The sequence below is a fragment of the Heliangelus exortis genome, chromosome 1 (genome assembly GCF_036169615.1).
Source record: "Heliangelus exortis chromosome 1, bHelExo1.hap1, whole genome shotgun sequence".
NCBI classification, from domain to species: domain Eukaryota; kingdom Metazoa; phylum Chordata; class Aves; order Apodiformes; family Trochilidae; genus Heliangelus; species Heliangelus exortis.
Window position 1 is genome coordinate 154,511,316 of NC_092422.1, and position 26,191 is coordinate 154,537,506.

Consider the following 26,191-nt stretch of genomic DNA (forward strand, 5'->3'; position numbering starts at 1 on the left):
CCTTAGATACTATGGTGTACAAAAGTTTTTTGTGCTTCTATGAAATCCTAATTTAAGGAATTTTTAACTCAGGACTGTTTGTTCCAAGGTGAAACTTGGCTCAGAATGTTACAATCCAATGTCTATTGTTTGGCTTTAAGTGAATTTACAGCAGGGTGGAGTTGCCAGATTGAGAGCAACTGGGAACTCAAACCATAATGGAATGATCACTTGCTAGATTTCATTTTAAAAGTGAAAGCTGTGTTTAAATTTTAACTTCTTATGACAGCATCTTAAAATAGTAGACATTCTGTCCGTTGCTGCAGCTGGAAATACTCATCTCACTTTTTTCTCCAGAAAGAGAAATAGCCAAAAAAACATGTCACAAGCAGCCAAAATACCGGTGTCACATCAACAACTTTTAGTCACCAATCCAAAACACAGCACCATACAGGAAGCTACTAGAAAAATTAACTTCATCCCAGCCAGATGAAGAAGTACAGAAATCATGTCTGGGCAAACTTACTGGGTAGGGAATGAGTTCCCAGAGAAACTTCTGGATGCATTTAGACAAAAACTGGCATTTCATTTGTGCTTACAGCTTGTGATTTCTGCCCCGCACCTGAGCCCAGAAAAAAAAACAAAAACAAAAAAACAAACAAACAAAAAAACAAAAAACAAAACAAAAACCCATATTTTGTTTTGCAGAAAGGAGGAAAAAGGATTTGAGAGCCTGCCTCTTTGATTTGTACATACATATCAATCCTCAATCCTCAAGCATAGAGAGAGAGAATACAGACTGCTTTGGAAAATGTAGCATGTAGGACAAAAGCATCTAAATCTCTTTCCTGCTCACACCTGATAATCAAGTTTCCAAGCAGTGCATGGTTTAGAACTGCAAAGTGAAGGGAAACCAGGATGAGCAGCATTCTCCTCTCAACAACTGATGGAGTGGCAGACTCCTTTCTCTGCCCTCTGAAATGAAACCATCACCAGTACAGTCATTTCCACTTCATGTAAACTCAGATTGCTTCTCTTTCATTCTGTAGTCTATGCTTACAGTACTAAAGCCCAAGACCCTTCTGCTTTAAATCAGAAAACTATTGAGCCATTGGACTGAGCTTTTTACAGCATAGGAGAAGTGCATCCTTTAGGCCAGCTCCTTATATAAGCACTTGGTGCCTAAATCTTATTCAAAAGACCAAAGAGTCTTAGGCACTTACATGCCCCTAAGGATCTGAGTCTTAATGACAGGCATTATCTGTGTGTTACCACATATAGCATATTTGTGGTAAAATTCAAAAACTTGACTGTAACCCTAAAATAAACTGATGTTTCACAGATAAAGTGAAAGTATACCAAAGGACTAAATCCAACTCAAACATCCAGGCAGTAGAACTCCCTGCAGTTCGCTCCTCTGGAGAAATGCATTGGTTTGTGAGTGGTTGGTCAAAAAACAGTGACAAAATTCGGAAAATTCTTCAGGCTGAAGTGTGGTCTGCAATCTGGAAGAGATGATATGTCACTGTCTTCGGCTGCCAGGGTGTATTTTACAGTAATCTTCCTCAGATGGGGAGGGGAGCACCCAAAGCTCCTCTGGATTAAGTGGAGTTACCCCTGCCTGTGTCTGATCTCAGCTGTGCCCCCTGGCCCTGCAGAAAGCAAGCTGTTCCTTTTCCTTATCAAACCCTTCTTATCTTGATGAAAGCTGCTGAACATGACCATGAACATTCTCTATTGAAAAATGCCTTTGGAATAGCTTACATGACATAGTCTTGCTACCCCTTCCTTCCATGTGCAATGAAAATTGAAAACAGTTGAGAATCTTCACCAAATAATAGCATGAGGGAAATGAGTCAGGTTAAATTTGAAGTTTTCTCAAATTCACTCTTTTCCAAAACCTGTGTCCAAGCACACAGGAGTGTAAACTAAGGGTTCTGAGCTTTTCATGACTGCTGAATTCTGCTAAAATAGCATACTGCTACTTGAGTACTCATGAAGGCTGTGAGCACTGGGTGGAACTTTTTCTTCTCTTCTTTGATGTCAGAGACAACTCCTGAAATCCATATTTGACTGTTTAGAGACGATTCACATGGCTCCTGCCATGTGAAGTTTTGCCCACTGGCACACAAGACCTAAGCAAACACTTCTAAGGGACAAATCTGAATTCATTATTCTTTTATTACATTTTCAAATTTTCATCAGGCAGCTCTTAGTATTATGAATACATTTACTTCTCAGAATTAATTAGTTATAAGTAATTTTTTCAAAGTATCAAGTAATTGAATTTTAATATCACTTTCATGCTACATGGTTTTTTAATAGAATTTTAGAGCTAGTTATCAATTATTTTATTATAATATTAAGTAATACAAACCAACACGATAAAAAGCTAAATCATCATGTGATCAACATTCTAATTAGCTACTGCTCTGGTAGCTGCCACTGCAAAAGACATTTCAACTCTTACAATAGGGTATGGGTCATTTGTTACTGGTTTTGTAGGCAGTTTGGCTTGGGCAACATAACTTAATACAGCATATAAAGAAAAAAATGTGGGATATGTTATTTCAGTTAGAATATAAAACTTAAGGTAAAACAAGCTCTTTTGACGACTGACCTTACTAAAACATGCAGTTTGAGTACTTTCCTAAACAAACTGTTGCCAAAAAACCCCAAATTGCAATTGGCTTTCCTTATCTAATTAGTTTCTGCCAGCAGTAAATATTCTAAAAGATGGACATGCAGCATTTTCTTGCTTTTCTGGAGAGTCTTTTGTAGAAACAGAAATACCTTATCTTACAGCATTTTTTGCATATCAGGAGGGTTCCTTTTGCAGAATAAGCAGTGATGCACATCATACACATAGGCTTAGACCCACAACCCATGATTCATATGTTCTCTTTAACACATGTTCACAGTTCCTTTTGTACCAATGGACATTTTGGCTAAAGAATTCTTTAATAAGATTAAGAAGATAAAAATGTCCTTAATGTCATCCAAGGAAACTCTAACAGCCAAAGTACTTTGGACCAAAGCACTATGTGTGCATAGAACTTGTCACATAATCCTTAACCCAGAAATTCAATCTTGTTGCTGATGTTGCTTGGCTATGTTTTGTTTTCATTTACAAGTGGCCTAGATGCTCCAGGCCACATACTAAGGCATCATGCATCATAAATCCCAAAATAGGTTCATAACATTGATGCTACATTTTGTTTACCTCATCAACTAAAATCCCATGTAATTTGCTTTGACAGTCAGTAAGAAGTTTTACTTTTGGGATGTTGTAATGGAAAATGGAATTGTTAAAGTCAAAGACCAGGAGAATTTCCTATCCCTGCTATTCATGTGCCACCATGGATCTTACCAGTTATGGAAAAAAAAAGAGCAGTAAAAAAAGGTCTTTAGATAGCTAGAAATCACAGGGACAGTGTTGCCCTTCAGCATCAGAGAGATGCTGTCAGCTACAGCTCTAGTGGAAGAGAGAAACTTCCATTTTGAGTGAGGTGTCCCTCAGAGGTGGATCTCTCTCTCTCCTTATTACAACTGTTGAGTGACCAAGGGAGAGAAAATTACAGTGATTTAAGGGGGAGGTAGTTGACAAAAATGTGTGAGATGTAGGCAAGTGCCACAAGTGAGAGCAGTGGTCCAGCCAGGTAATTCACACAGCAACAAACGCTACCAACCATGCCAACAAAAATAATCCTTGCAAATGTAAACAGGAAAATTTTTAACAATATTTTTTAAGATCCTTTTTCTCACCTTTGAAAAAGAAGGTATGTCCTCCCAGCTTCCAGTGCCCAGCAGGAGAAGCTCTTGGCTTCAAGTGACTTGTCAGGTCACAGAGACTTAAAGGGACTGAGAAACTGCAGAAAATAATCATCATGGTAATAACATATTCCTGATGCAGAAAGCCCAGACAGAGTTTTTTATTTAATTCTTATGACACTGGCCAAACTTTAAATTCTGAATTTACTGAAACCTGTCACTGGTTGTTAGAGAGCTATGAGTGGTGACTGGCATATCATCCTTCAACACCTAAATAAAGCATAGGGTTGGCACATAGAACACACTTTACTGCAACCCCATAACACTGGACCTTAAGAAGCATTCTAGAAAAAAAGTTTCAGATTAGAAGAAAAATCCACTCTTCTTTCTCCCCACTAGAAACACTTCCCACTAAATACTTCAGCTAATTTGAAGTTCTCATTAAAAGAACAGAGATGATAAGATAATTTAATTTGATTAGTATTTTCCCAGTGGAAAGCAAATAGATTTCATTTTGTGATGACACAAAATCTACGTAAGTTGCAGTAGTAGTGAAAATGGCTATTGAAGTAGTAAAATCTTATTAAAGAACTAGCTATTAACTATTTACAATTGCCATTTACCAACTTTACCATTAATTGAATGCCCAGGATAATACATGCCTTTTTTCCCAAATGACATCAGGATACACTTTTAATAAGTTAGCTTAGGTCCTACAAACCTGTTGAAGTACAGATGGTTTATTTGAGGAGGAGAGCAGTAGCCTCTGTAGCAGCCTAGCTCAAAACCCATTAGGCAACAAATTCAGAACCTTTTGTCCAGGAAACTCACATGAGTCTCTTGTACTATTTCTCTCATTAGAAGAAGCAGTTTCATTCTTACCACTTTCTGAAATGTGAGCTCTCATTTTGTCCCCATGCTGCTTATTTCTGTGTGATAAGCTTCTAGGCATTGGGTATGATCAGCTGGCCTAATTTCTAAAAGCCAGTAAAGCAACTATCTGGACCTTCTGTACACTTGTACATTTTTGGCACTATGCACATTTTCTATCCCACTGTTTAAGTGTCATAAAAGTTAAAACTGAGAAAAGAGGAAAAAAATACATGAAGCAGCCAGGCAGGGTACAGGCATGCTTGTTTTTCTTTGGTAAATTTGCTGGGGGAGGAGGTTGTTATTACTGGGCTATACTTAAAATGTCTCTGTGAACACTCAAGAGGGCTTGGCTTAGGTTACAAGTTGTAGGCATCTGTGCAACTTGAAAAATGACAGATGGTCTTTTAAAGTGTCAAAAGCTGCTGCCTGAAGCAGAGGGAAAGCAGTACACAGACCACGGGTCTGTTCAGTGATGCTCTTTCTTCTTTAGAGTGCAAGGAGCTCAGAAATACCAGAACTTCTCTGACTAGATACAGAGATATCTGGTGGCTGGTGGTTTAGGGGAAAAGTTGTGATAGTGCATAGGTTCACAGAACTGAAGTCTAGAAAGGACCATAGTTGATCTAATCTCACCTCCCAACATAACCTGTTACTGTCACCTCTTTAAGCAAAGTAATTAATGACTGGCTGAAGGGTAACTTACTGGAAGGCATCCAAGAGCTAAAAAAGAATCCAGATAAGTTAAATTAAACTAAATTAAATTAAATTTTTTCCTTCAATTCCTTTCTCACATCAGAAGGTGTTCAACTGGATCAAGTAGTTTCACAATTACTGTGAAAATCAAGATTACCCCTCTGAGCAAGGGCTCGAAAGGTCAGACATTTTCCTGACCACACATGTGATGAAGAGCAATGGCTACGTGCCAGTATGATTAATCTGGATTTGCATTCCTGTGCTCACAGGTTCAGAAAAGTGGTAGGATTTAGAGGTGAGGAGCCATGGTTACGAAGAAGAGGCAGAATTTGAATTTGCTATAAGAATGTCTATAATCTGTTGCTATCTACAGCATGTTTGCTACCTCACCTACTCCAAAACACACTTCAGGAACCAGCTGATCAGCCAGATGGGAACGAAACAGAAATTACCATATACAGCCAGGGAGGTCTCTTCTTGGTGCATTGATACCTGTTTCTCTGTTTTCCAGAAAAAGGTAGCAGACCAGCCCAATCGGAGTCCCTCCATCTGGTTGGCCATGTACAGTGCTTTTGGACGACCAATTCTTCTCAGCAGCACTTTTCGTTACCTGGCTGACTTGCTGGGGTTTGCTGGGCCATTATGCATTTCTGGCATTGTCCAGGGCTTCCAGAATACAACCAATAATACAAATACAACAGAAAAGGTAACCTGACAGCATGGATTGTAAGACGTTGTTTGGTGTTAGTTCTAGACTCGTGTATTTAATAACTCACGCTGGATGTATTTATATGGCTATGATCATCATTTTTATTATTTCATTGATTTGTTCCAGGAAAGTGAGTATTTTTTGATTGGAGGCAATCAAGTTTCAAACCTGAGTAGTGGAAGTCTTTGGTATGAATGCAACACAGGTTGCCCAGCTGCCTGCCTCTTGGTGGAGTCATCCCTGCAGTTCTGGGGGGAAGGAACAGCTTTTCTCCTGCTCAGCTGTTCCTCCTCATTTCAGGCAGGATATCACTGGTGCTCCCTGAGTCATGCATCCAGTAAAGATGAGTCTGGGAATTTTGCTTAATTACTGTCCATTTGTTTGCAGCTCATCAGCAGGTCTGAGCCCTCTGAAATCTGTTTTCCACTGGGTAGCCAAAGTCTCTCCCTGTTTGTGACCGATTATGCTGCTTGTTGCTGTGATGAAATGCATTGGTATATGTGAGATGTTGGAAAGCATCCACTATATTCCGTGGTATTCTTGATTCTAGAGATGCACAAAATATGCTAGTTCACAGTTCATTTCAAGTTTCACCAAGAACGTCTTGGTGAACTTCACTTTTTGAGCTTCCAAACACCCCTCTAAGCACGGAGCATGCCCCTGACAAAGAACATTTTCTATCATAAGATAGTGTGATAGAAATTAGTAAGTAACTCATGAAAAGAGACTGGTGAAATTATTTTCCCAGCTGGCAGCAGGGAAGACATGATGAAGAAATTTTCCTGTGCCTGTTTTCTTATACAGAAACATCTCCATACACTTTATTCAGTCTTTGTATTTGAATGAGCAGGTAGATTTGTAATGGAATAATATTTTCCCTTACAGATAAAGCATTTAACTGCCCAAACATCTTCTCGGATGTTTACACCTGACATTTATTTGCTTGACTGGTGGCCTGAAGTTTGCTTTAGATTCTAATTTACACATTGCACTAAGGAATGATACTTTAACTGCAGCTTAAGTTCTTTATTATCCTTTAACTTCCACCTATTAGATTTGATCGAGAGAGTTAAAAGAGAAAATGTGTATTTTGCCTTAAAAATGGTGCTTTTTTAGTTATTTTTTTAATTTTTTTTTTTTATTTTATGTTGAACAGGTATTTTAACTTGAAAATCAAAATTTCTGGATCTCAAATTTAGGAATCTGTACCTTGCCTTCTTCTTTTATCTTTTGTAGTCCTCGGTGTTTACTTTGTTTTTTATTAAAGTTTTGATCAACACTGGCTAAAGGGGAGATTAAAATCACTGGAGAACTTGAAACCACTCCCAGAGCCTGGCTTGGTGACAGTCACTATTTCACTTGGATGCATTTCAGAATACATTTTCTTTTGATTTATGGATTTTGATGAACTTTCTCTAACTTGTTCTTGCTATGTTTTTCCCCTTTAAATTCTCCCTAATTTCAATTAATGTGAATTAATTGAATTTTATGTATATTCCTCCAAAATTCCTGAGATCTCTATCTATGTGCATTGATAAAGGTCTCTACAAATATTAATTTATTATTGATATCCCCACAATGTAAACATAGGGAAGTTAGATGCAGCAGAACTTCAAAAAGTTTCCAACTCTCTTTATCTGACCAATCATGCACTTAGGCAACCCTTGTTTCAAAGACTCTTGGGATGGTTGAGTGACTTAGCCCTGTTTTCAGTGGGATTTAGTTGCATTATAGACACTGGACCTTCTGAAGACACCTTTAGGTGCTTATACCCACCTTTTGGGTGCCAGCTGCCTGTGGTAGAGGGAGGGGTATGTGGTGTGGAGAGTCTGGGGTCACTGCAGTGAGGTCCAGAGCATCCCTCTCCTGCTTGCAGTCTCATGGCAGGTGACAGTAGACTGATGAAGGACTACTTTTGATGAAAGTTTCCTCCTTTCTTTTTTTTTCTTTTTTTATTTTTATTTTTGGTAAGGATTTCAGTACATCCTGCTTCCAGCTGGGTCAGAAATACCAAAGGAACAGCCTTCCTTGCAGTATTTTGGTACATTTGTTTCCTTTTCTGCCTGATACAGAGCAGCACAGTGAACATAAAAACTGGGAAATGAAAACAAATACATTTATTTCAATTAAAAAATTTCCCCTGTTGAGGCATTTAAAGCTTCAAAGCTCATTTTGTGGGGCATACTGGCATATATATATTACTTTATTCAAAATTCTATTATTATATATAAATAATAGATTTATAAATCTATTATTTATAGATCTATATAAATATAGATCTATATAAATTCTATTATTATAGACTATATTTATCGAAGGAATTGTTTCCATAATATAAAGATGCAACATAAGTAGCTAATGCCATATAATAAAAAGCATTGTCTTGCAACATCTTTGTGGGGCAGGTGGAATGAACCTTTCTTTTCTACTGAATGGCATTTCTGTGCTACAAGTCATCATAATTTGATGGAGAAACTAAAGACAGATGTGGTGGGCTCATGGTCCCTTTTCTGCTAAAAACAATTAATTTTAGAACTGCCAGAAGTTAAGAGCCTAAGTCTTTGAAACATGAGCAGAGTATTTAATTTGTATCCAAATAATTTTGATACTTAGGACAGTGAGAAATCTGATTGCCATAGCTTTCCCATAATACCATCAATATTTTTTATTCTAATGCAGTGACTGAATTTCCTTGTTTCCATTATCTCAAGAATACACAATCCCACCTATGCCACTTTCTCCATTTTTTCATTTCTTTTCAGGTGAAGGACCCATCAAATTCATATCTTTCCTCAGAGGAATTCCTCAGGAATGTTTACGTTTTGGCAGTTCTTCTCTTCCTGGCCCTTATCTTGCAGAGGACATTCCTGCAGGCATCCTACTATGTGACTACAGAAACTGGCATCAACCTACGAGGTGCTTTACTGGTGAGCAAAAATGTTTCCATGATCTGCCAAGAAATTCCCTAGTAATATCTCCAGCTTCATGCTTTAATTTGGCTTGCTCTTTTTCTGAAGACACAGTTGTTTTAGAGAAGAGATGCACTGTCTTTTTATACAGAAAACTGGAAAATGTATTATCAATGACACTGCTAAACTGATTGCAGCAATTCCTTTTGCTAAAAACTAAAACCATTGTCCTAACATGTAAAAATTTAACACTATGCATATATGGATATATTTTTGCAGGTGACGTTAGGAATATGAAGATAAGCAGTGTATGAGTTGAACTTAGAATCATAGAATTGGCTCTTGGCATAGAATTGTTGGTTGGAAGGGACCTCAGAGATCATCAAGTCCAACCCTTGATCCACTCTCGCTGCAGTTACCAGACCATGGCACTGAGTGCCACATCCAGTCTCTTTTTAAATATCTCCAGGGATGGAGAATCCACCACTTCCCAGGGCAGCCCTTTCCAATGTCTGATCACCCTCTCGGTAAAGAAATTCTTTCTAATGTCCAACCTAAACCTCCCCTGGCACAACTTGAGACCGTGCCCTCTTGTCTTGCTGAGGGTTGCCTGGGAAAAGAGACCAACCCCCACCTGGCTACACCTTCCTTTCAGGGAGCTGTAGAGAGTGATGAGGTCTCCCCTGAGCCTCCTCTTCTTCAGGCTGAACAGCCCCAGCTCCCTCAGCCTCTCCTCATAGGATCTGTGCTGGAGTCCCTTCACCAGCCTGGTTGCCCTCCTTTGGACCTGCTCCAGGACCTCAATCTCCTTCCTGAACTGAGGGACCCAGAACTGGACACAGGACTCGAGGTGTGGCCTCACCAGCTCTGAGTACAGGGGCAGAATCCCTTCCCTGGACCTGCTGGCCACACTGTATCTGATACAGGCCAGGATGCCATTGGCCTTCTTGGCTACCTGGGCACACTGCTGGCTCATGTTCAGCTTCCTGTCAATCCAGACTCCCAGGTCCCTCTCTGTCTGGCTGCTCTCCAACCACTCTGTGCCCAGCCTGGAGCTCCCCATGGGGTTGTTGTGGCCAAAGTGCAGGACCCGGCACTTAGCCTTGGTAGTTTTGTCTCTTCATCTTCTTTGTTTGTTTGCTCATGAGATTACTTCTGCTGGCTGTGAACAGAGTAATCTGCAGTCTCTTTGGACAAACTATGCTTAATATGTATCAGGAGTGGTGATTCTGAATATGCTCTTTTTCAATGAACCGCATGGGATGGAACAGGAATTATTCATCTCCAAAACTGTGTATCTAAAACCAGCAGCCATTAACTTGCTGTGAAAGTTGTGTTTATCCACTGGAGACAGCAGGTCCAGCTCAGAATATGGGTGGGTTGTAGTAGCGAACTTCTCAGACCAAACTATCCAGACAGAACTAGCACTGTCTGCAAAACAGAAACTGGAACAGGTTTTTTTCCGGGGGTAACTAACCATAGGAATATCCTCTCAGCGTGGAAGCTTCTGGTTTGTGCATGGACTGTGACTGATGCAGCTGTTCCTAACATTTCCTGCCTTCTCCCATGACAGATAGTACACACTTGATGAAGAAAGAGTACCTGAGTATTTCCTTGTCCTTTTGTGACTCTTGCTTGCCAAAATGGGACTCTTAGGACCATAAGTACCTGATGTAATTTGCCATGATCCGTAGCCATTTATGGTTAATTCTACAGGATCTGCCTTCCATGTGGATAAAACAGGGCAAAGGGCTCAAATTCTTTTAAGGACTTCCTTGAAGCTGCAGTGTTTGATGCCTGGTCATAACTGTGAACTAGGCTCACAATATGCCCTTATTAATTTTAGATCCTGAGCCTACAAATGTTACGGAAATAGATGGCCAGGTAAGGGAGAGAAACCCAAAGGAATTCATACCCACCCTGATCAAAAACTTTATAGCGTAAGTTCAACTATCATATCAGAAAGATAGGATCTCTTTGACAGACAGTGTCACAGAAAAGCAGGCTCACCAAATGTTTCTTTAAAAAAGATCTTCGGCGTAGTCTCCTAAATTTTGATGTTTTCTTGTCACTGTATTCTATTTTGGCTCTGTGTTAGGCAACAAAATTTTTAAAAGGAATGGGAGCTTTTGAAAGTCAGTTCTCTCTCTTGTGCTTTCTCTAAGTCTGTTTCCGTCTCTCTGTCTCAGGTGAGGGACTGGGAAAAGGGCTGTCTTAGGCAGACTGATAGGGCAGTTTGGAACATCTTGCTGCTGCTCTTATAATTTTATCATTTTCATATCTTCTATTTTCTTCCTTTTTCACAGGCAATGATATATGACAAGATGCTGAGGCTTTCTACATCCAACTTGTCCATGGGAGAGATGACACTGGGACAAATCAATAACTTGGTTGCCATAGAAACAAACCAGTTAATGTGGTTCTTGTTCCTGTGCCCCAATCTGTGGGCAATGCCTGTTCAGGTAGAGCATCAAAATAAAGGTCTTACTTTCAGAGCTCCTCCAACCTGGCTGAGAAGAGTGTATGTCTGTGAGACCACTACAAAACCTAGACAGCAACCCAGATTTCACACACATTTGCCAGGAGGACTAAAAAGCAGATATGTGGCTCATCATTGCCTCCATGGGCTGGGAGGCTGTGTCAGGGGGCAGTCAAGAGAGAGGATTTTTTTAGCAGGATTTCCATGTCATGGGTATGGTCTCTGACTTTAGAAATCAACCTAGCCAGCTATCATCCTTTCCTTGCTTGTATTTCTTCCACTACTGACACAGGTCCTCACTTTTATTTCTGCCACATGGCAGCAGCACAGGGGTCTGACCAGCACCAAGTGTTGCATTTGCAGTATCCACTTGCAACTGTGTTCTGTGGCAGAAGCAAAAAGCAGTTGAATCCTGTTCAGTGACTGATGGCATCACTGTCAGTTCACTGCATGAAATGCTCAGAAGAGCTTTCATCTAAACAAGTTTAGCTACTGTAAACATCTGGTTCTTTGCAAGGCTGTGAAAGATCTGTAGGCAAATCTGTAGGAGTGAAAGGTAAAAATTATTAGCCTGAAAGAAATCAGAAGTGCTAAATGACTTAATGACCTAAGCTGATTTTCTGTGAAGCTTGGACTCCTGTGCCACCTCCAAAATTCTAGGTTAGCGTGGAATTGGCACAGTCCTTAGCTATGATGCTGGTGCTGACATGAAACAAGTTTAAAAAGGGATAAAAGCCCCTCTTATAGAAGATCTATTTTGATGAAATTCCTGGAACTATTTCAGTAGTCTATGTAATTGTCAGCAATGCTACCACTAATGGAATTAAATACTAGGTTTATGTATCTGTTTTAGGATTGGGTAGCATTTACAGAGTCATAGAATAATTTATGGAGAAAAAGACAAAAATGTTTGCAGGATAACTGAAGTTGTAAATAGTACAGAGTTTAAGTCACTGTTTGGAATCCACTTTTATTTGTAAGTGTGGCTGTTAATGTTTTGAATGTCATTAAATGAACAAGTGGTCTGATTCCTGTGGCTAGTAAATAATTGTATGTAGCCTAAATTCACAACTCATTTGTCTCTTTAATAAAGTGTATGTACCAGCCACTGCATAAGTGTAATGGCCATCCTCACCACGACTATAAAAGGCTGGTTTGAGGAAACTTCTGGTGATTTTGCTGGTTTCTGTAGTCCACCTTCAGGCTGTCATGAGACAAGGAAGACAAGGGTAGCTTGAGCATAGCTTTGGCTGGGAATGATCAGAGCATCACCCATGAATTTGCACCTGCTGAGTGCACCTGGTGAGGGAGCATCTCTGGCCAAGGCTAAACAGGGCTTCTTCTGCTCTTAAGCTCTTAAGCAAAGCCATTGCATTACACCTGTGCTCCAACAATATTCTCAAAAAATTATTCTCAACAGTATTCTCAAAAAAAATTATTCTCAAATTATTATGCAGTTGATCTTAATGACAATGATTGTGTTGCAATATGCCCTTCTGCCTGATAAATTTAATTAATGGGTTTTTTTTTTAAAACAAAGGAAAGTTAACCTTAGTAACTATGAGCTGAACTATAACCACACCACTCTGGAAAAGGTGGTAGGATTGTCCTGTCTTGCCTTATTCAGAGGAGATGAGCTTCAAGAGATGAACTTCAAGAGATGTCCCAGGAAACAAACTATCAATGTCAAGGCTGTTCCCTCCTCACGCAGAACAGCTTGTGGCAAACACTGAATGTAGATCCTTCCAGTGTGAGCCAATATATCCATACCCTGAGGAAGACTGGGATGAATCTTAGAAAATAGATTGTGTATCCACCTATGATAGCCTGCGATAAAGAGAAAAAGTCACTGAAGGATCAGGCCCCCAGTAAGGGCCTCAGTTTGTGCTGAGTACAAATTACTACCTGTAACTGTATTATTCTGCTAAGACAATGGCATCTAGGTATAATGCTATACATTACAGAAGCCTGAAAAGCTAAATAATGCTTTCAAAATGTTCAACTCCACCAATTCTTCTTTCTGATATTGTATGATAAGAAGACAGATTAAAAGACAGAACTGACTTAAGAGGTAACAAGAGTACAAAGCAGGGATTTAGATTCCATAAGACCTGTTATCACTAAAAACATCTCTGTACCATAAAGTGAAGCTTTTAATAAAAATACTTATCTATGAGTGCTTGTCTTAACTCAGGAAGGAGAATCATGCAGGTAAAACTTTGGGGGAAAGTGTTCCCAGACTTTGTAGGGCTAAGGTAGCTCCTACAGAGCTACATGGTGGTGATGCACAAGCTCATGTTTGTGTCACTCCCAGCACATCTGCTTCATGCTTAGGTGCCTCTGTCAGGAGCTGCAAGAGGACCACTACAACAGAATGCAACTTCATGACAATCCCAAGACCTTCATATTCTTCCAGAGTGATGTAAGGAGCCCTCATGTAAACATGACTTGAGGCCAGGGATTCTGTAAAATGCCTTGGGACAAGCACCATCATGCTAATGCTCCTTTAGTTCTGTGGAAGCCCCATCTGGAATTAGGACTACCAGGCAGTAACACAAACTATGCAGTTAATGTCAAAAATAAAAGCTTCTGAGTTCATTTCCCACAGTTTCCAAGCGTGACCTTCTGAAGTACAGGCTCAGCTGATTCCTATGAACCATTTAACTGTTTATTAGAAGAACAAATATTTATTTCTTGCTATAATTCTTGCATATTGAGATCTAATTTTAATTCGTTGCTTTTTTCTTCATAGATAATAATGGGTGTGATCCTGCTCTATAATTTACTGGGAGTGAGTGCCTTAGTTGGTGCTGCTGTCATTGTCCTGTTAGCTCCAATACAGTACTTCATAGCTACAAAGTTGGCTGAGGCTCAGAAGAGCACACTTGTAAGTAAATTATTTCAATGACATTTTTGATCCAGAAATGAGCAAAGGGAGTGAGTGGTTCTGGATTCTCTTCTTGCTGTTATTGAACAGAGGTTGCAGAGCTTTGGGCAAGCCATCCCCTAATTCCATTGTTCCTCCCTTTCTGCTTTTCTGTGGCTCGGTATCTTTTCCTTCCTAACAATTTTCAGTCAAGAATCTAAAAAAAAGGTACGTGGGCCTTTACCAGCTGTCTCTGCAGTATGTCCAACTGGAATAGTTCCATCTGAATTCAGTTCCATGAAAGGGAATTCCTACATTCAGATGTTGCATTGGATTGGATGGCAGCAAACAGTACAAATGACTGATAGAAGGACAGCATTAAAGAATGTGCACAGTCCCCCTCCGAAATAGTTAGATTTTATGCTCTCCCCCCAGGCTTTGGTATTCTCTAAAAATAAGCTGCCATTGGCTGGACTAATATCTCTCTTCTGTTCTTCAGTAAGTTTATTTTATTGCCTAATTGAGTTCAGCAATTAGAAATGTTTTCTGCTGCTTTGCCTAATTTTTAACTTTATTCTTGTGATCCTTGAACTTTGAAAATCAACCTTTGATGTTTGAGTTGTCAAATATTTAAAGATCCTTGTTACTATAATATTCAAGAAGCAAATTAAATAAACATAGGTCTAATCTCCAGCACACTTCAGTCCTGTTGAGTTGTGCCAATGTACGCTAACAGAGGATTTATCTCTACATCATTTCAGAAATAGTATGAATATTGGGTTTTGCTCCTTTCTAGGTTCCTCTGACTTAAAATATTTGTAGGGTTATGATTTTACCGAAACTTACAGTTATTACTTTCTGAAGAGAGGCAATTACCTAAATATATCAATAAACATCTCATTTTCATGACTGATCTCTGTGAATCCCAGAATTAATATTGTATCAGCAATTACACACAGTCTTCTGTCCACAGTTGAGCTGGACAGTAACTGACCTAGTAATTAACCAAGTTTCACATTCTATTTCAAGGACTTAGATGTTTTGATTTAGTTGTCTTTTCAGAGGAGTATAGCTTAATTTCCCCTCCTGGTTGTAAGCATTTTAATATCTCCAGAGAACATGGAATTTTATATTATTTTACTCAGTATGGCACCTGAAAGCCTGTACAAAATCATAAACAGAATTATATATCTGTAATTAATTACACAACACAAGTTAGGGGAAAAAAGCATTCTCATTAAAAATACAAACCATTTTCAGTTTTTTTACCCTTGCTTTCTTTTGACATGAAGGACTATTCTACTGAGAGGTTAAAGAAAACAAATGAGATACTAAAAGGCATTAAGTTATTAAAGCTGTATGCCTGGGAACACATATTTTGTACTAGTGTGGAAGAAACAAGAATAAAGGAACTCACCAGTCTCAAAACCTTTGCACTTCATACGTCTCTTTCCAGTAAGTAACTATGTTTTTAGCATTCACAAATGGATTCTGTTCTTCATGTCAACATTACTTCTGACTTCAACTAAAGTGAAATACAGCTGTGCCTGAGACACTTTTTCTTTTGGGTGTAATGTGTTTAAAATACAATTTAAAAAGTCAACTATATAACACAGAAACTTGAAATTATAGAGTGTATCTTGTTGGGTTTTTTATAGTAAGATTTCTGTCACCTTCATTGTGACATGACAGTTATGAGTTGCTTTATAGTAAGGAGACTCCAGATAATGCTATCAGCTCTGAGTACAGCAAAGATTTATTAGTGTCTGAAAGAACTTGTATTTTCTGTAATGTAGAAGAGCTCAGAGGGTAATGTCTTAATTGTCTTGCACAATAACTGCACATAAAACTATTTTTCCCGGTTCACTAAAGTATACAAATGAGAGAATTTCTTGGCTTATTTGCTAGTGTGTTTAAGATCTCTCTCTGTTATGGAAGGAAATTTCTTCCTGCAGAGCAATTTTCCTTTGGGAGTTTTAATTATTTGAATTGGAAATAACTGAATTCTTTTAGTGCCATGATGCAACTAATTGTAAAACTTTTTTTTCTTATTTCATATAATCCGAACCCCAATATATTTTATTTCTCTTTCACAGTTTTTATGAATGCCGCCATACCAATAGCAGCTGTTCTTGCAGTAAGATATGTTTTTTTCACTTTTCTGTATAAAAATGGAGAGGAAAAAGAGAGGAGAAGAAAGAAAGGACCCTATTGTTACTGTAGGACATTTTGTTCATAAAACTAGCAGATAAGTTAATGTGCCCCTGTTAATTGTAGGATAGGATGATACTGGAAGTGCCCATTCCCAGAGTTGACAAAAAATGCTTTCATTTACAAAGACTTTGCTTTCTTTTTAAAATGTATAAATGTCTTTTAATTACTGGCAAGTTTTAAAAATATTTTTCACTTTAATAGAAGATGCTTTCTCTTGAGTTTACTGGGATTCCCAGTAGCCTGAGGTATAGAGTTCTCGGCCTTAGTTGAGCGAAATATTTTGCTTGCTGCCCTTTTGCATCTTCTTTCAAGAGTCCTTATCCTGACATGCTCTTTTCCTGATGTGACAGACATTTGTGACTTACACATATACCAATGACAAGCCACTGCAACCTGCCCAGGCTTTTGCATCACTGTCCTTATTTCACATCCTGGTCACACCACTGTTCCTGCTCTCCACTGTTGTTCGTTTTGCAGTCAAGGCTATCATAAGGTAAGTGGCCTTTCTATTTTTTCTGTCTCTTTAACACCTACATTCAGTAATAAAAAAGGGAAGGTTCTGGAGGAAAAGGTTGTCTCTACATGCTTATGTGGAAGAGGGTTAAAAAGTAGGATTCAGAGGTTCACAAATATGAGAGAAATCAAAATAACCATTTCTTTTTACTGCATGATAGAAAGAAACATTCCATTCTTTTTATAATTTCACTAAGTTGGGAAGTCCAGATTCAGAGCTTGACTGGTCTTTCTTGGGACATGCTTCTCTTCTCACACTGGGGCCACCACCATTGCTCTTACCTAGTACTTTTCTGGACTCTTGTAAATACAGAAGGAAATGAGAGACTGGGCTGAAGCTGCCTAGCATGTCCTGCCTCACATGGTTTAGGACTGGCATGGACTCTCTTAGTAAAGTGGATGCTGGAATGTTGGACACTAAAGGACAACGTACTTAAGGGAAATTGAGACTGAAAGGACTTCTCCTATGGAGGGAATGTCCTTCTCTTGAATGACACTGAAGAGGCTCAGGAGAGGAAGCATAGCAAACCAGACATGTGGGAGATGTCTGTGAGGATTAGGGATTTGCATGGCAGGCCAGTGAGGAAATTGGCACAAAGTGGAAAAGATTTAAAGAGAAAAAAATGAAAAGGAACTCATAAAGTGTGTTACTTCATCAGAAACTTATGAGACCCAGGCATTTGTTTCTGCAAATAGTCCAGCAAAACAACTTCCTTCATGCTTCAATGCTTAATCGTAATGGAGTTGATTGGTTGTGTTAGATTTTAGACTTTTGGCTCTTGCATCAGTGGTCTATATGGGAAGAGTCATGGTTGTGGGGCAGTAATGTAGACATAAACACTGCCAAGATGTCCCAAGAGACACAAACTGACAGCTGAGTGGCAGTAATGTGTCAGATGCCAAGCACTGGCCTGATGTGAAGACTTCCTTCTCACCCAGAAACATAGTTCCTTCTTGCCAAGACTGAGGCACATTGGCAAGGTATTCCATTGCTGCTTCCACTGCCTCTTTTTGGTGGGTAATGATAATAACAAATAGCAGTGAAGGGGGCTTCAGGCTCCACAGCTGCATCAGTACCACACTCACTTAAAAAAAAATAAAAATAAGTAAATAGGGTTTATTTTTATCAAAGCAGCAGCAGGGACATGAGAGATTTTCTCTAGGTTGAAAATTATTTCTGATTAGAGGAAAATCTCAAGCGTCCCTTATAAATCATCCCAGCTTCTGCAGCTCTGCACTATGTTTAGCCTAGGCCTAATATCAAAATGGTGTGTACATTTTCCTTAGCAGTGCTGGCCACCCCTTGGGACATTATTTAAAGATGATATTTGCCAAAGCAAACTTTACCCTTTGGCAAACTTATTTCCTAACATCTTTCTCCCATGAACATCATGAACCCAAGTGAAGAATAAAGAATGCATGCTTGGCCACTTCATGGCTCTATCATCAATCAAGCACATGTATTTGGATATGCACTCATTTGTGTTATGATTAAGTCCTTATACTTTGGTGCCAATCTCCGTTTTATTGCAAAGGGTAGTCCTAGAACCATGAAATATTTTGAGGATACCTCTCCTCATTCAAATCAAAGAATCATAGAATGGTTTGGATTGGAAAGGACCTTAAAGGTCATCTAGTTTCAACCCCCCTGCATGGTCAGGGACACCCCCCACTAGACAAGGTTGCTCAAAGCTCCATCGAGCCTCGCCTTGAACACTGCCAAGGGCAGGGCACCGACAATGTGCACGGGCAACCTGTTCACCACCCTCACAGTAAACAATTTCTTCATAATATCTAACCTAAATCTACCCTATTTCAGCTTAAGACCATTACCCTTGTCCTACCATTAAGTGCAAAAAGTCCCTCCCCAGCTTCCTTATGGGTTCTGTTCAGGTAGTAGAAAGCCACTCTAAGGTCTTACAGGAGCCTTCTTTTCTCCAGGCTGAACAACCTTAACTCTCTCAACCTGTCTTCATAAGAGAGGTGCTTCAGCCCTATATAAGCATCTTCATGGCGCTCCTCTGGGCTCATCCCAAAAGGCCCATGTCCCTCTTACGTTGAGGCCCCCAGAACTGAACACAGTGCTCCAGGTGGGGTCTCAATGAAAAGTCATGGTTGATGTCTTCTTAGGCAGATGGTAAGAATGAAGTCTCTTATCTTCTACAAGAAGATAAATTCTTGCTTGATGCACTTATCTAAGACTGAAATTCTGATGTGGGAGTTAGACGTGTATATTTTCCTTTCAAAAGAGGAAATAGGAACATGTATATTGGCAGGAGTAAATAATGACAATAGCAGTGCTCTCCTGATAACCAATATCTCTGTGGCTTGAACACATATTGATGTTTTCATATGAAATGCTCAGACATGGAAACAGGACTACTCTCCCATTTGCAGATTAATGTTCATATCACTGAGCTGAAGTCATATGTCCTACTTTCTCAATCTCTGGCTCAATGCATCCTGATTTAGTTACTGCAATGTAGCTTCGCCATGACCAGTGGGTTGTTTTGTTCATCCCTTCCTCAGAACAAGATCCAGGTGCTTATGGAGCTCTGAAAAGTGGGGCAGAAAGAGGATCAAATCTTTCTGTGATGAAGAGTGAATTAAACCTGTGCACAGTATTTCCAGGGTCCAGCTTTGAGAAGCAGGCAAAGAGCTCTCGCTGTCTTTCTCCAAAGTCGGCCAGGGCTGTGCTGATTTGTGCAGTAATCAGCCCAGTTTGCATGCAAAGTATGCAAAAGCTGTGTTCAGGATGCAGATAGTGCATTTGGCATTTTCAGAGAGTGCAGGTGGGTGAATTACTCATTTTTGCATCCTGACTGTGTGTAGGCATGAGAAAGGCATGGAAGAGATAAGCCTGCCAAGATCAAGTCCCACAAGAGCTCTAGTGGCACTCAAATAACTTGACCTCCTCTTCATTCACAGCTACCAGTTTGTGATGTTTAATTATTTTCATCTGTCCTTCCACATAAAGATCTTCCATATTAATATTTTTTCCTTGACATCAGGGTGGCAGATAGTCCAGTAGGAAACTGAAATAATCCCATGAACTTCTTTTGGACCATTACTGATACGTCCTGCTGGCTGGACTGAACAAAAATGGAAATGTGCTCATGGAAACCTGGGTCTGTTTAACTCACTGTCCTGTTTTCTTTCAAGTGTTCAGAAGCTGAATGAGTTTCTCCTGAGTGATGAGATTGGAGATGACAGCTGGAGAAATGGGGACAGCTCTGTAGCTTATGAATCCTGTAAGAAGCACACAGGAATTGTAAGTTTTATTTTATGACATGGATTTCAAAGCAGAAAGGCCATATAGCCATGTACAAGGCCAGTGGGCTAGCTGATCGGGCTCCAGAGTTTTAACTTCTAGCCTGACCACTTCTAGCATTGACTACTTTTTCCTTTTCTGTGTCAGGATCTCAGTGTTTCCATGACATCAAAGATACTCAAACACATTTCAGCATTGCTGAAGTGCCAGGAGTAGTAAAAATCCCATAACACACCAAATCATTTCCATAAGGGTTCAGATTCAGCCTTTTCCATTTTCATAAATGATCTGGTTGCATTACCTGTGCTTCTGGTGTTTGTGCTGTATATTGCCATTACTGCCCATTGTATTTTGGGTATCTTTAGGTAGGACTGATTCACACTCTGGGAAACTCAGAACTGGAGATGGGAAAAATCAACACCAAACTTTGTGAAATAGGAATTAAATAAAAAATGCTGTTTCTGGAGTGCTACGTAGAGTGAATTTGAGTAAAGTTTGTGGGTAGAAAAAAAAACAAAAGGGAGATTATGGGGGAAAAAATTATTTCGTTTTGATGTTTTTCTAATGATAGATGTTTCTACTGTTTTAAACTAATTATATCATTGGAAACATGACTGAAACTTAAAGATGGCAACAGAAAGAAAGAATTACTACAAAACAAGCATTATTTTGAGCAGAATTAAATTAGTTTCTCAACATGAATCAACATTTTCCTTGTTTTTCTAGCTTAACAAGAGTAATCAAGGAAACAAAAGTGAAATTATTTCACAATTTTATTTTGTTTCTCTTGCCCAGGCCCGCAGAGAAACAAAGTCTAGAGGATGGGGAGAGGGAAAAATAAAGATAATATCTGTTAAATAATTCACTATAGAGAGCCCAGCTGAAAGGAATCACTAAGATTATGCCAGTTCAGCTCAGTACAGTGCTGCTCACAAATACCACAGGTACCTCTGAATGAACTCAACAGTCTCTGGTGAGGATAACCCAGTGAGTTATTCTGCACAAGGTAATTTGATTTGCTTCTTGCTCCTGCAGCTATTCTGCTTCCAAGAAGCAAACTGGTAACTCTGCCTGTCATTGCACTATTGCTGACACAGCTTTGTTTAGAGCTGCCTCAGGTAGGGCAGCCTTACCTTGTGGTTTGAGGAGGATGACAGAGCTGAAATTTGGAAGTATTTTTATGCATGGGCAACCAAAATCAGAAAGATATTCTATGTGCTTCAGTTAAGGGTGTTTGAAACTTTACAGTATGTGCATCACAGGAGTCTGCCTTCATTTTCACACATATTGAAAAGAAGTGGTTTCTTCTTGAGACCTAGAATGGTGGTTAGAAAGGGAACGGATTGTCTGTTTTATAAGGAACCAAATGCTCTCTTCTTGAGAATTCAAACTTTTCTCCTTTCTTCATTTCCCTATGTAGCACACCAAGGCCATCAACAGGAGGCAACCCTTGAGGTATCAGCTTGAAAGCTATGAACAGTCAACAAGGAAGCAAACACGTCCCGTGGAGATTGATGATGTCGCAATCAAGGTGTTTTGAAAACATTCTCATTTTTTATGAGGACCAAGTCCTCCAGTATCCCATAGTGTCCAGTTGTTGCTGTTCTTTCCAAGTCAAATTGCCCACTGAAGAACAAGCCCTTAAATAAGTTAGCACTTCAGCCAAACATAAAGTGAGAATTTGTTACGGCCCCGATCTTTATACTGATTCTTTGTCTTCTTGGGAAATAGGGGCATCATGAGTCCAAAGGAACAAAACCTAAATACTATGATATGCAGAAATCAATATTGATTTTTTAGACTTTCCCTTCAGGCACTTCTCTTTCCCCAAGTGAACCAAGCTTTTGATATTTATTGCAACATTATTTCAAATCATGCTGGCCAAATTTCCCTCCCATATTTCATTGTGCTCTGTGCAGAGAATGTTTCATGGCCCCGGCAACTTCCAAGTACCAATGGGCTGGTGTACACAGGGGAATATTTTTCTCAGGTCTAGCATAAACCTTGTGAATATTCAATTTGTGCTTTGGGAATCCATTTGGACACATCCATTCTGATGTATCCTCAGAAGAGGTCCTACATCACAACAGGAAGGTTGATTCCTCCTTCATAAGGTATATTATTTAGATGGCCAGCTGTAAGATCTTGTCATTATTATTCTTTGTCTTTAATCTTCAGCTTGACAGAATTGAAGCATTTGATAGAGTTCAACACAAGATCATCCCTTTATTATATTTCATCCAGTATATATATTTGGGTAGATAAAATTTCTTACTCACAAAATTTTCTGAGTTTGGCAGTCTTTGCTAGACTAACTTGCTTTTTCTTGTATGTGAATATACCATGCCTATTAATAATGAATTTATTTCAGTAATATATTTTAAATCCAAATTCAACATTCTATTTATTCTCCTTGTGTATTTACGTAACTGACATGGCAACTGTTTTGTAGGTGACCAATGGATACTTTTCATGGGGAAGTGGTTTAGCTACATTGTCCAACATAAACATTAGAATCCCAACAGGTAGGATAAATGGCATACCTTAAAAATTAAAAATGTAATATAAAATTGCAACTATTTCACTTTCTTGATGTTGTGAAAAGCACAAAAACACATATTTAGATTTTATATTAAAAAGTGAAGGTTAAGATGTAAACAAGGTCGTAAAATGTATTAGTCATAAAGCTGTATCATTAACCTGAAGTACTATGAATAAACACAAAAATTACATGGTTTTATATATCTATATAGTTTTCATGGGTTTTTAACAGCAAGAACAAAGTCAATAATAACAACACATATGAAAATCTTGTTGAAAAAAAGAAATTATTTTCTTAATAGACATATAAAAATTTCTATTAAGAGACATTTCCTTTCCTCTCTTGTCTTTTCTGTCACACCTAGTGCTTAATTTTAGAATAGCTTATTATATTTGGTTGAAACATCTTGGAAATCACATTAGGTATTAAGTAACCCCAAGGTACTCCTGAAGCCTGTGTCATTTGTGTCACTGTAGCATTGGTGTCCTATACATGGGTGAACACTTCTTTGTTCAGGACCAGTGCCACAAACACCAGCATAAAGTCTTCATTCCAAGGAGTTTACAGTCTAAGGCCAAGGGTTTACAAGATGGATGAGCCAGTCTAAAAGTTTTCCTCCTTTGGAAGGAATGAGACCCTTAACTTCCCAGCTGGCAAGAAGTTTACCTGGCAAATACACCAGCGACCTTAGTTAATGAGTTCATTTTGTTTATGGGAAGATCTGGGAAGCCCCATGGCCACTACAGAGTAGGACTGAAGATAGGAAAGAGGTGGTGAGGGAAGGAAGAGTACAGCAAAGGAGATAAGAGTAATGGTATTATTATTTCATGAGATTGGACTGAATTTTCATGGGACTGTGGCTAAGCAATACTCCCAACTTTATATCATTTGATCCTTAAAAAATTCAGTAAGGTAACATGCGGGAGCGGGAAAGAAAATGCGTGCAACCAATATGGTTTATTGCGCAGCAACTTTCGCTTATATAGTGCTTCCGTGACCACACCCCAGCCACCAACATAACTTTTTATTGGACACCCAGTGTGTTTACCTGTAGCACAGCGAATCCCTGGTGCAGGTAGCACCGGAGTATGGGCCGATCTAATTGGCCTCCCAAACATGGGGTTGGGCATAGCAAAGGGGTCGCACCTCCCATCTCTTCGAGAATATTCGGGAATATTCTCCAACATTCTCCAAGCCTCTCTAACATTCCACAACAGTAACACACTCACATACAATGAATAACAATATGTGTCAAATCAATAAGCTCATTCCTTTAGAAACTAGTGTATACTTGAACTGTCCATTACTGTATATTTCCATAGATATTTACATGCAATATTGCCCATTTATACAGTAGATGCTAAAAAATTTAACCAAGTAGCTTTAACAAATATTTAACCATATTTCAAGTTGCTTAAAACTGGATCTAGTTGGGTCTTGTGGACTTGAGTAGAACTGGTCTATTTTATTTTTTTTTTAATTTTTTGTTGTTATTGTTATTATTATGATAGGTCAGATGACAATGATTGTGGGTCAAGTTGGCTGTGGCAAGTCATCACTTCTCCTTGCTATATTGGGAGAGATGCAGACACTGGAGGGAAAGGTTCACTGGAGCAAGTAAGTTTCAGATAACTATTGCTGTGTTAATTTAAAAAGGGGTGAGTTTAGTCTGAGAACTGTTGACATTATGACTCAGAACTGCATTATCATCACTCAGATCCTCTCTGGGGGGCATCACCTGCAAACTTATGAAGGGTTTTCATAGCTGTTCTGTTCATTGTTCAGATCACACTGCCTCAGGAAAGAGGCTAGTCTGGTGATTAATACATAATATATTAGTATATTATCTAATATATTAGCCCTATCAAATGACCTGAACAGAAAGCAGATACTACTCTTGCAGTCTTCAGTGATGGGAGTAGGATCTGGATTTATGGTATTCACTATGATTGAAGTTTTACAGCAAATGAAACCCATTACCCGGCTGTCTCCAAATCCCCTTTTGGTAAGAACAGAAAGGTGCAATTTTACTTTTGTTGTGTTTCATCAAAGGTGTTTTTAGTCTAGTAGCATTTCAGGTAATACTTGCCACTTAAGTGGTGTGAATAATGAAATTCTTGATGAAGAAGGGAAGGGGTGAGATCATTAACATGTACAAGGCAAAACAGCATTCCAGTTTGAATTCTTCCCTAGATTATTAAGTCAGCATTGTCAGGCTGCTCCTGTACTCACCTGGGAAAGCATGACAGGCTGGAGCTTCTTCAGTAGTGGGTACCACTGCACAGAAAAGGCTCTCTTTCCCACCCGTTGCTGCTGGAAGAAAAAAAACGGAGTAATAACACATGAGTAATACTTTTCCCCTTCCGTAGTATCTGCACAAGCCTCCCTTGTGGAAGCCAGGGTTACCCTGCACAGTAATACACTCAGAAAGAAGCTTCAGGATACCAAATACCTAAGGACCACAGGCTCTGAAGAAGCTGCTGCTGAAGAGGGAGCTGTTGGTGGGGTCAGGCCTTGGGTTCCACATGAATTCTCTCAGTGAATGAGAATTTCCTACAAAAATGAAGCAGGACAGTGACCATTCTTCCAGCTTAGACAGGGTCGAGGCTGTGGAAGGGATGTGCTGCAAACTCAAGACTTGTTCTTTTATTTTAAAGAGCAGTTCTGTTTCCTTAAAACTACCAAGCCAAACTCCTAAATCAGTTTTTTTTAGAAAAAAGGATTAATTTTGTCACAGAGACCAGTATTTTCCTGCCCCATTCCTTGACTAGTAGCCTTCTTTGTCATCTTTTTCTTACAGCAATGTTGCAGGCTGGATATTTTTGCTTTTCCTGCACTAGTATGTATGGCATTTTTTGTTCCACAGCCATATTTCACTGTCTGCTATTCTAAATGTATGATCTCACTGGAGTAGAAGGTAGAGTTGGAGCCAAGGGAAGACTAACTTTAGCTTCATTATGTATGAGTTAAAGCTTTGAAGGAAGAATAATATGGGACTCACCACAGTTAGTTTCTCTGAGACATGTAATGAAGATTTTGACTTCACAATCAGGCTGCTTTTTTTTTTTTGTTTTTCTGAGTACTTAAAGAAAATACAAGGAGTTGACTACACCTTATAATTATTTGCACAGCTGTTTTCAAAGGTATATTTGAAAAAAAATCGTATTTGTCCTAGGGAATGATATGGAATTTTAGGAAGATTAGATGAAAAGAGAAAATTTAGGAAGATACTAGAGAAAGATTATGAAATACTATTTAAGTTTCACCTTGTTCAAGAGGTATTAAGAACATACAGGCAGTTGATCAGCAGTCCGTATATAACCAAAGAGGTTTTTAACTCTGTTTTCAGCAAGCATCTCGGGCATTACTGAG

At 39.1% G+C, this 26,191-nt stretch overlaps 1 protein-coding gene and 1 long non-coding RNA gene across 11 annotated transcripts in view; one reads left to right on the forward strand and one right to left on the reverse strand.

The window, feature by feature from the left end:
- Positions 1-26,191, forward strand: part of ABCC9 (ATP binding cassette subfamily C member 9) — a 73,890-nt gene that overhangs the window by 12,980 nt on the left and 34,719 nt on the right. For all 10 annotated transcript variants that reach the window (XM_071733139.1, XM_071733131.1, XM_071733135.1 and 7 more), the window contains 11 exons: positions 5,828-6,022; positions 8,788-8,952; positions 11,241-11,396; positions 14,166-14,300; positions 15,572-15,734; positions 16,376-16,416; positions 16,844-16,986; positions 20,169-20,277; positions 21,698-21,808; positions 22,730-22,802; positions 24,331-24,436. In XM_071733139.1, coding sequence (XP_071589240.1) covers positions 5,828-6,022; positions 8,788-8,952; positions 11,241-11,396; positions 14,166-14,300; positions 15,572-15,734; positions 16,376-16,416; positions 16,844-16,986; positions 20,169-20,277; positions 21,698-21,808; positions 22,730-22,802; positions 24,331-24,436 — 1,397 coding nt within the window. The remainder of the gene's footprint in view (positions 1-5,827; positions 6,023-8,787; positions 8,953-11,240; positions 11,397-14,165; positions 14,301-15,571; positions 15,735-16,375; positions 16,417-16,843; positions 16,987-20,168; positions 20,278-21,697; positions 21,809-22,729; positions 22,803-24,330; positions 24,437-26,191) is intronic.
- On the reverse strand, positions 20,125-25,901 carry LOC139791190 (uncharacterized). Its single transcript, XR_011723819.1, has 3 exons — positions 25,821-25,901; positions 25,052-25,132; positions 20,125-20,255 (listed from the first exon to the last, which is right to left on the reverse strand). It is a non-coding gene; the product is annotated as an uncharacterized lncRNA (long non-coding RNA).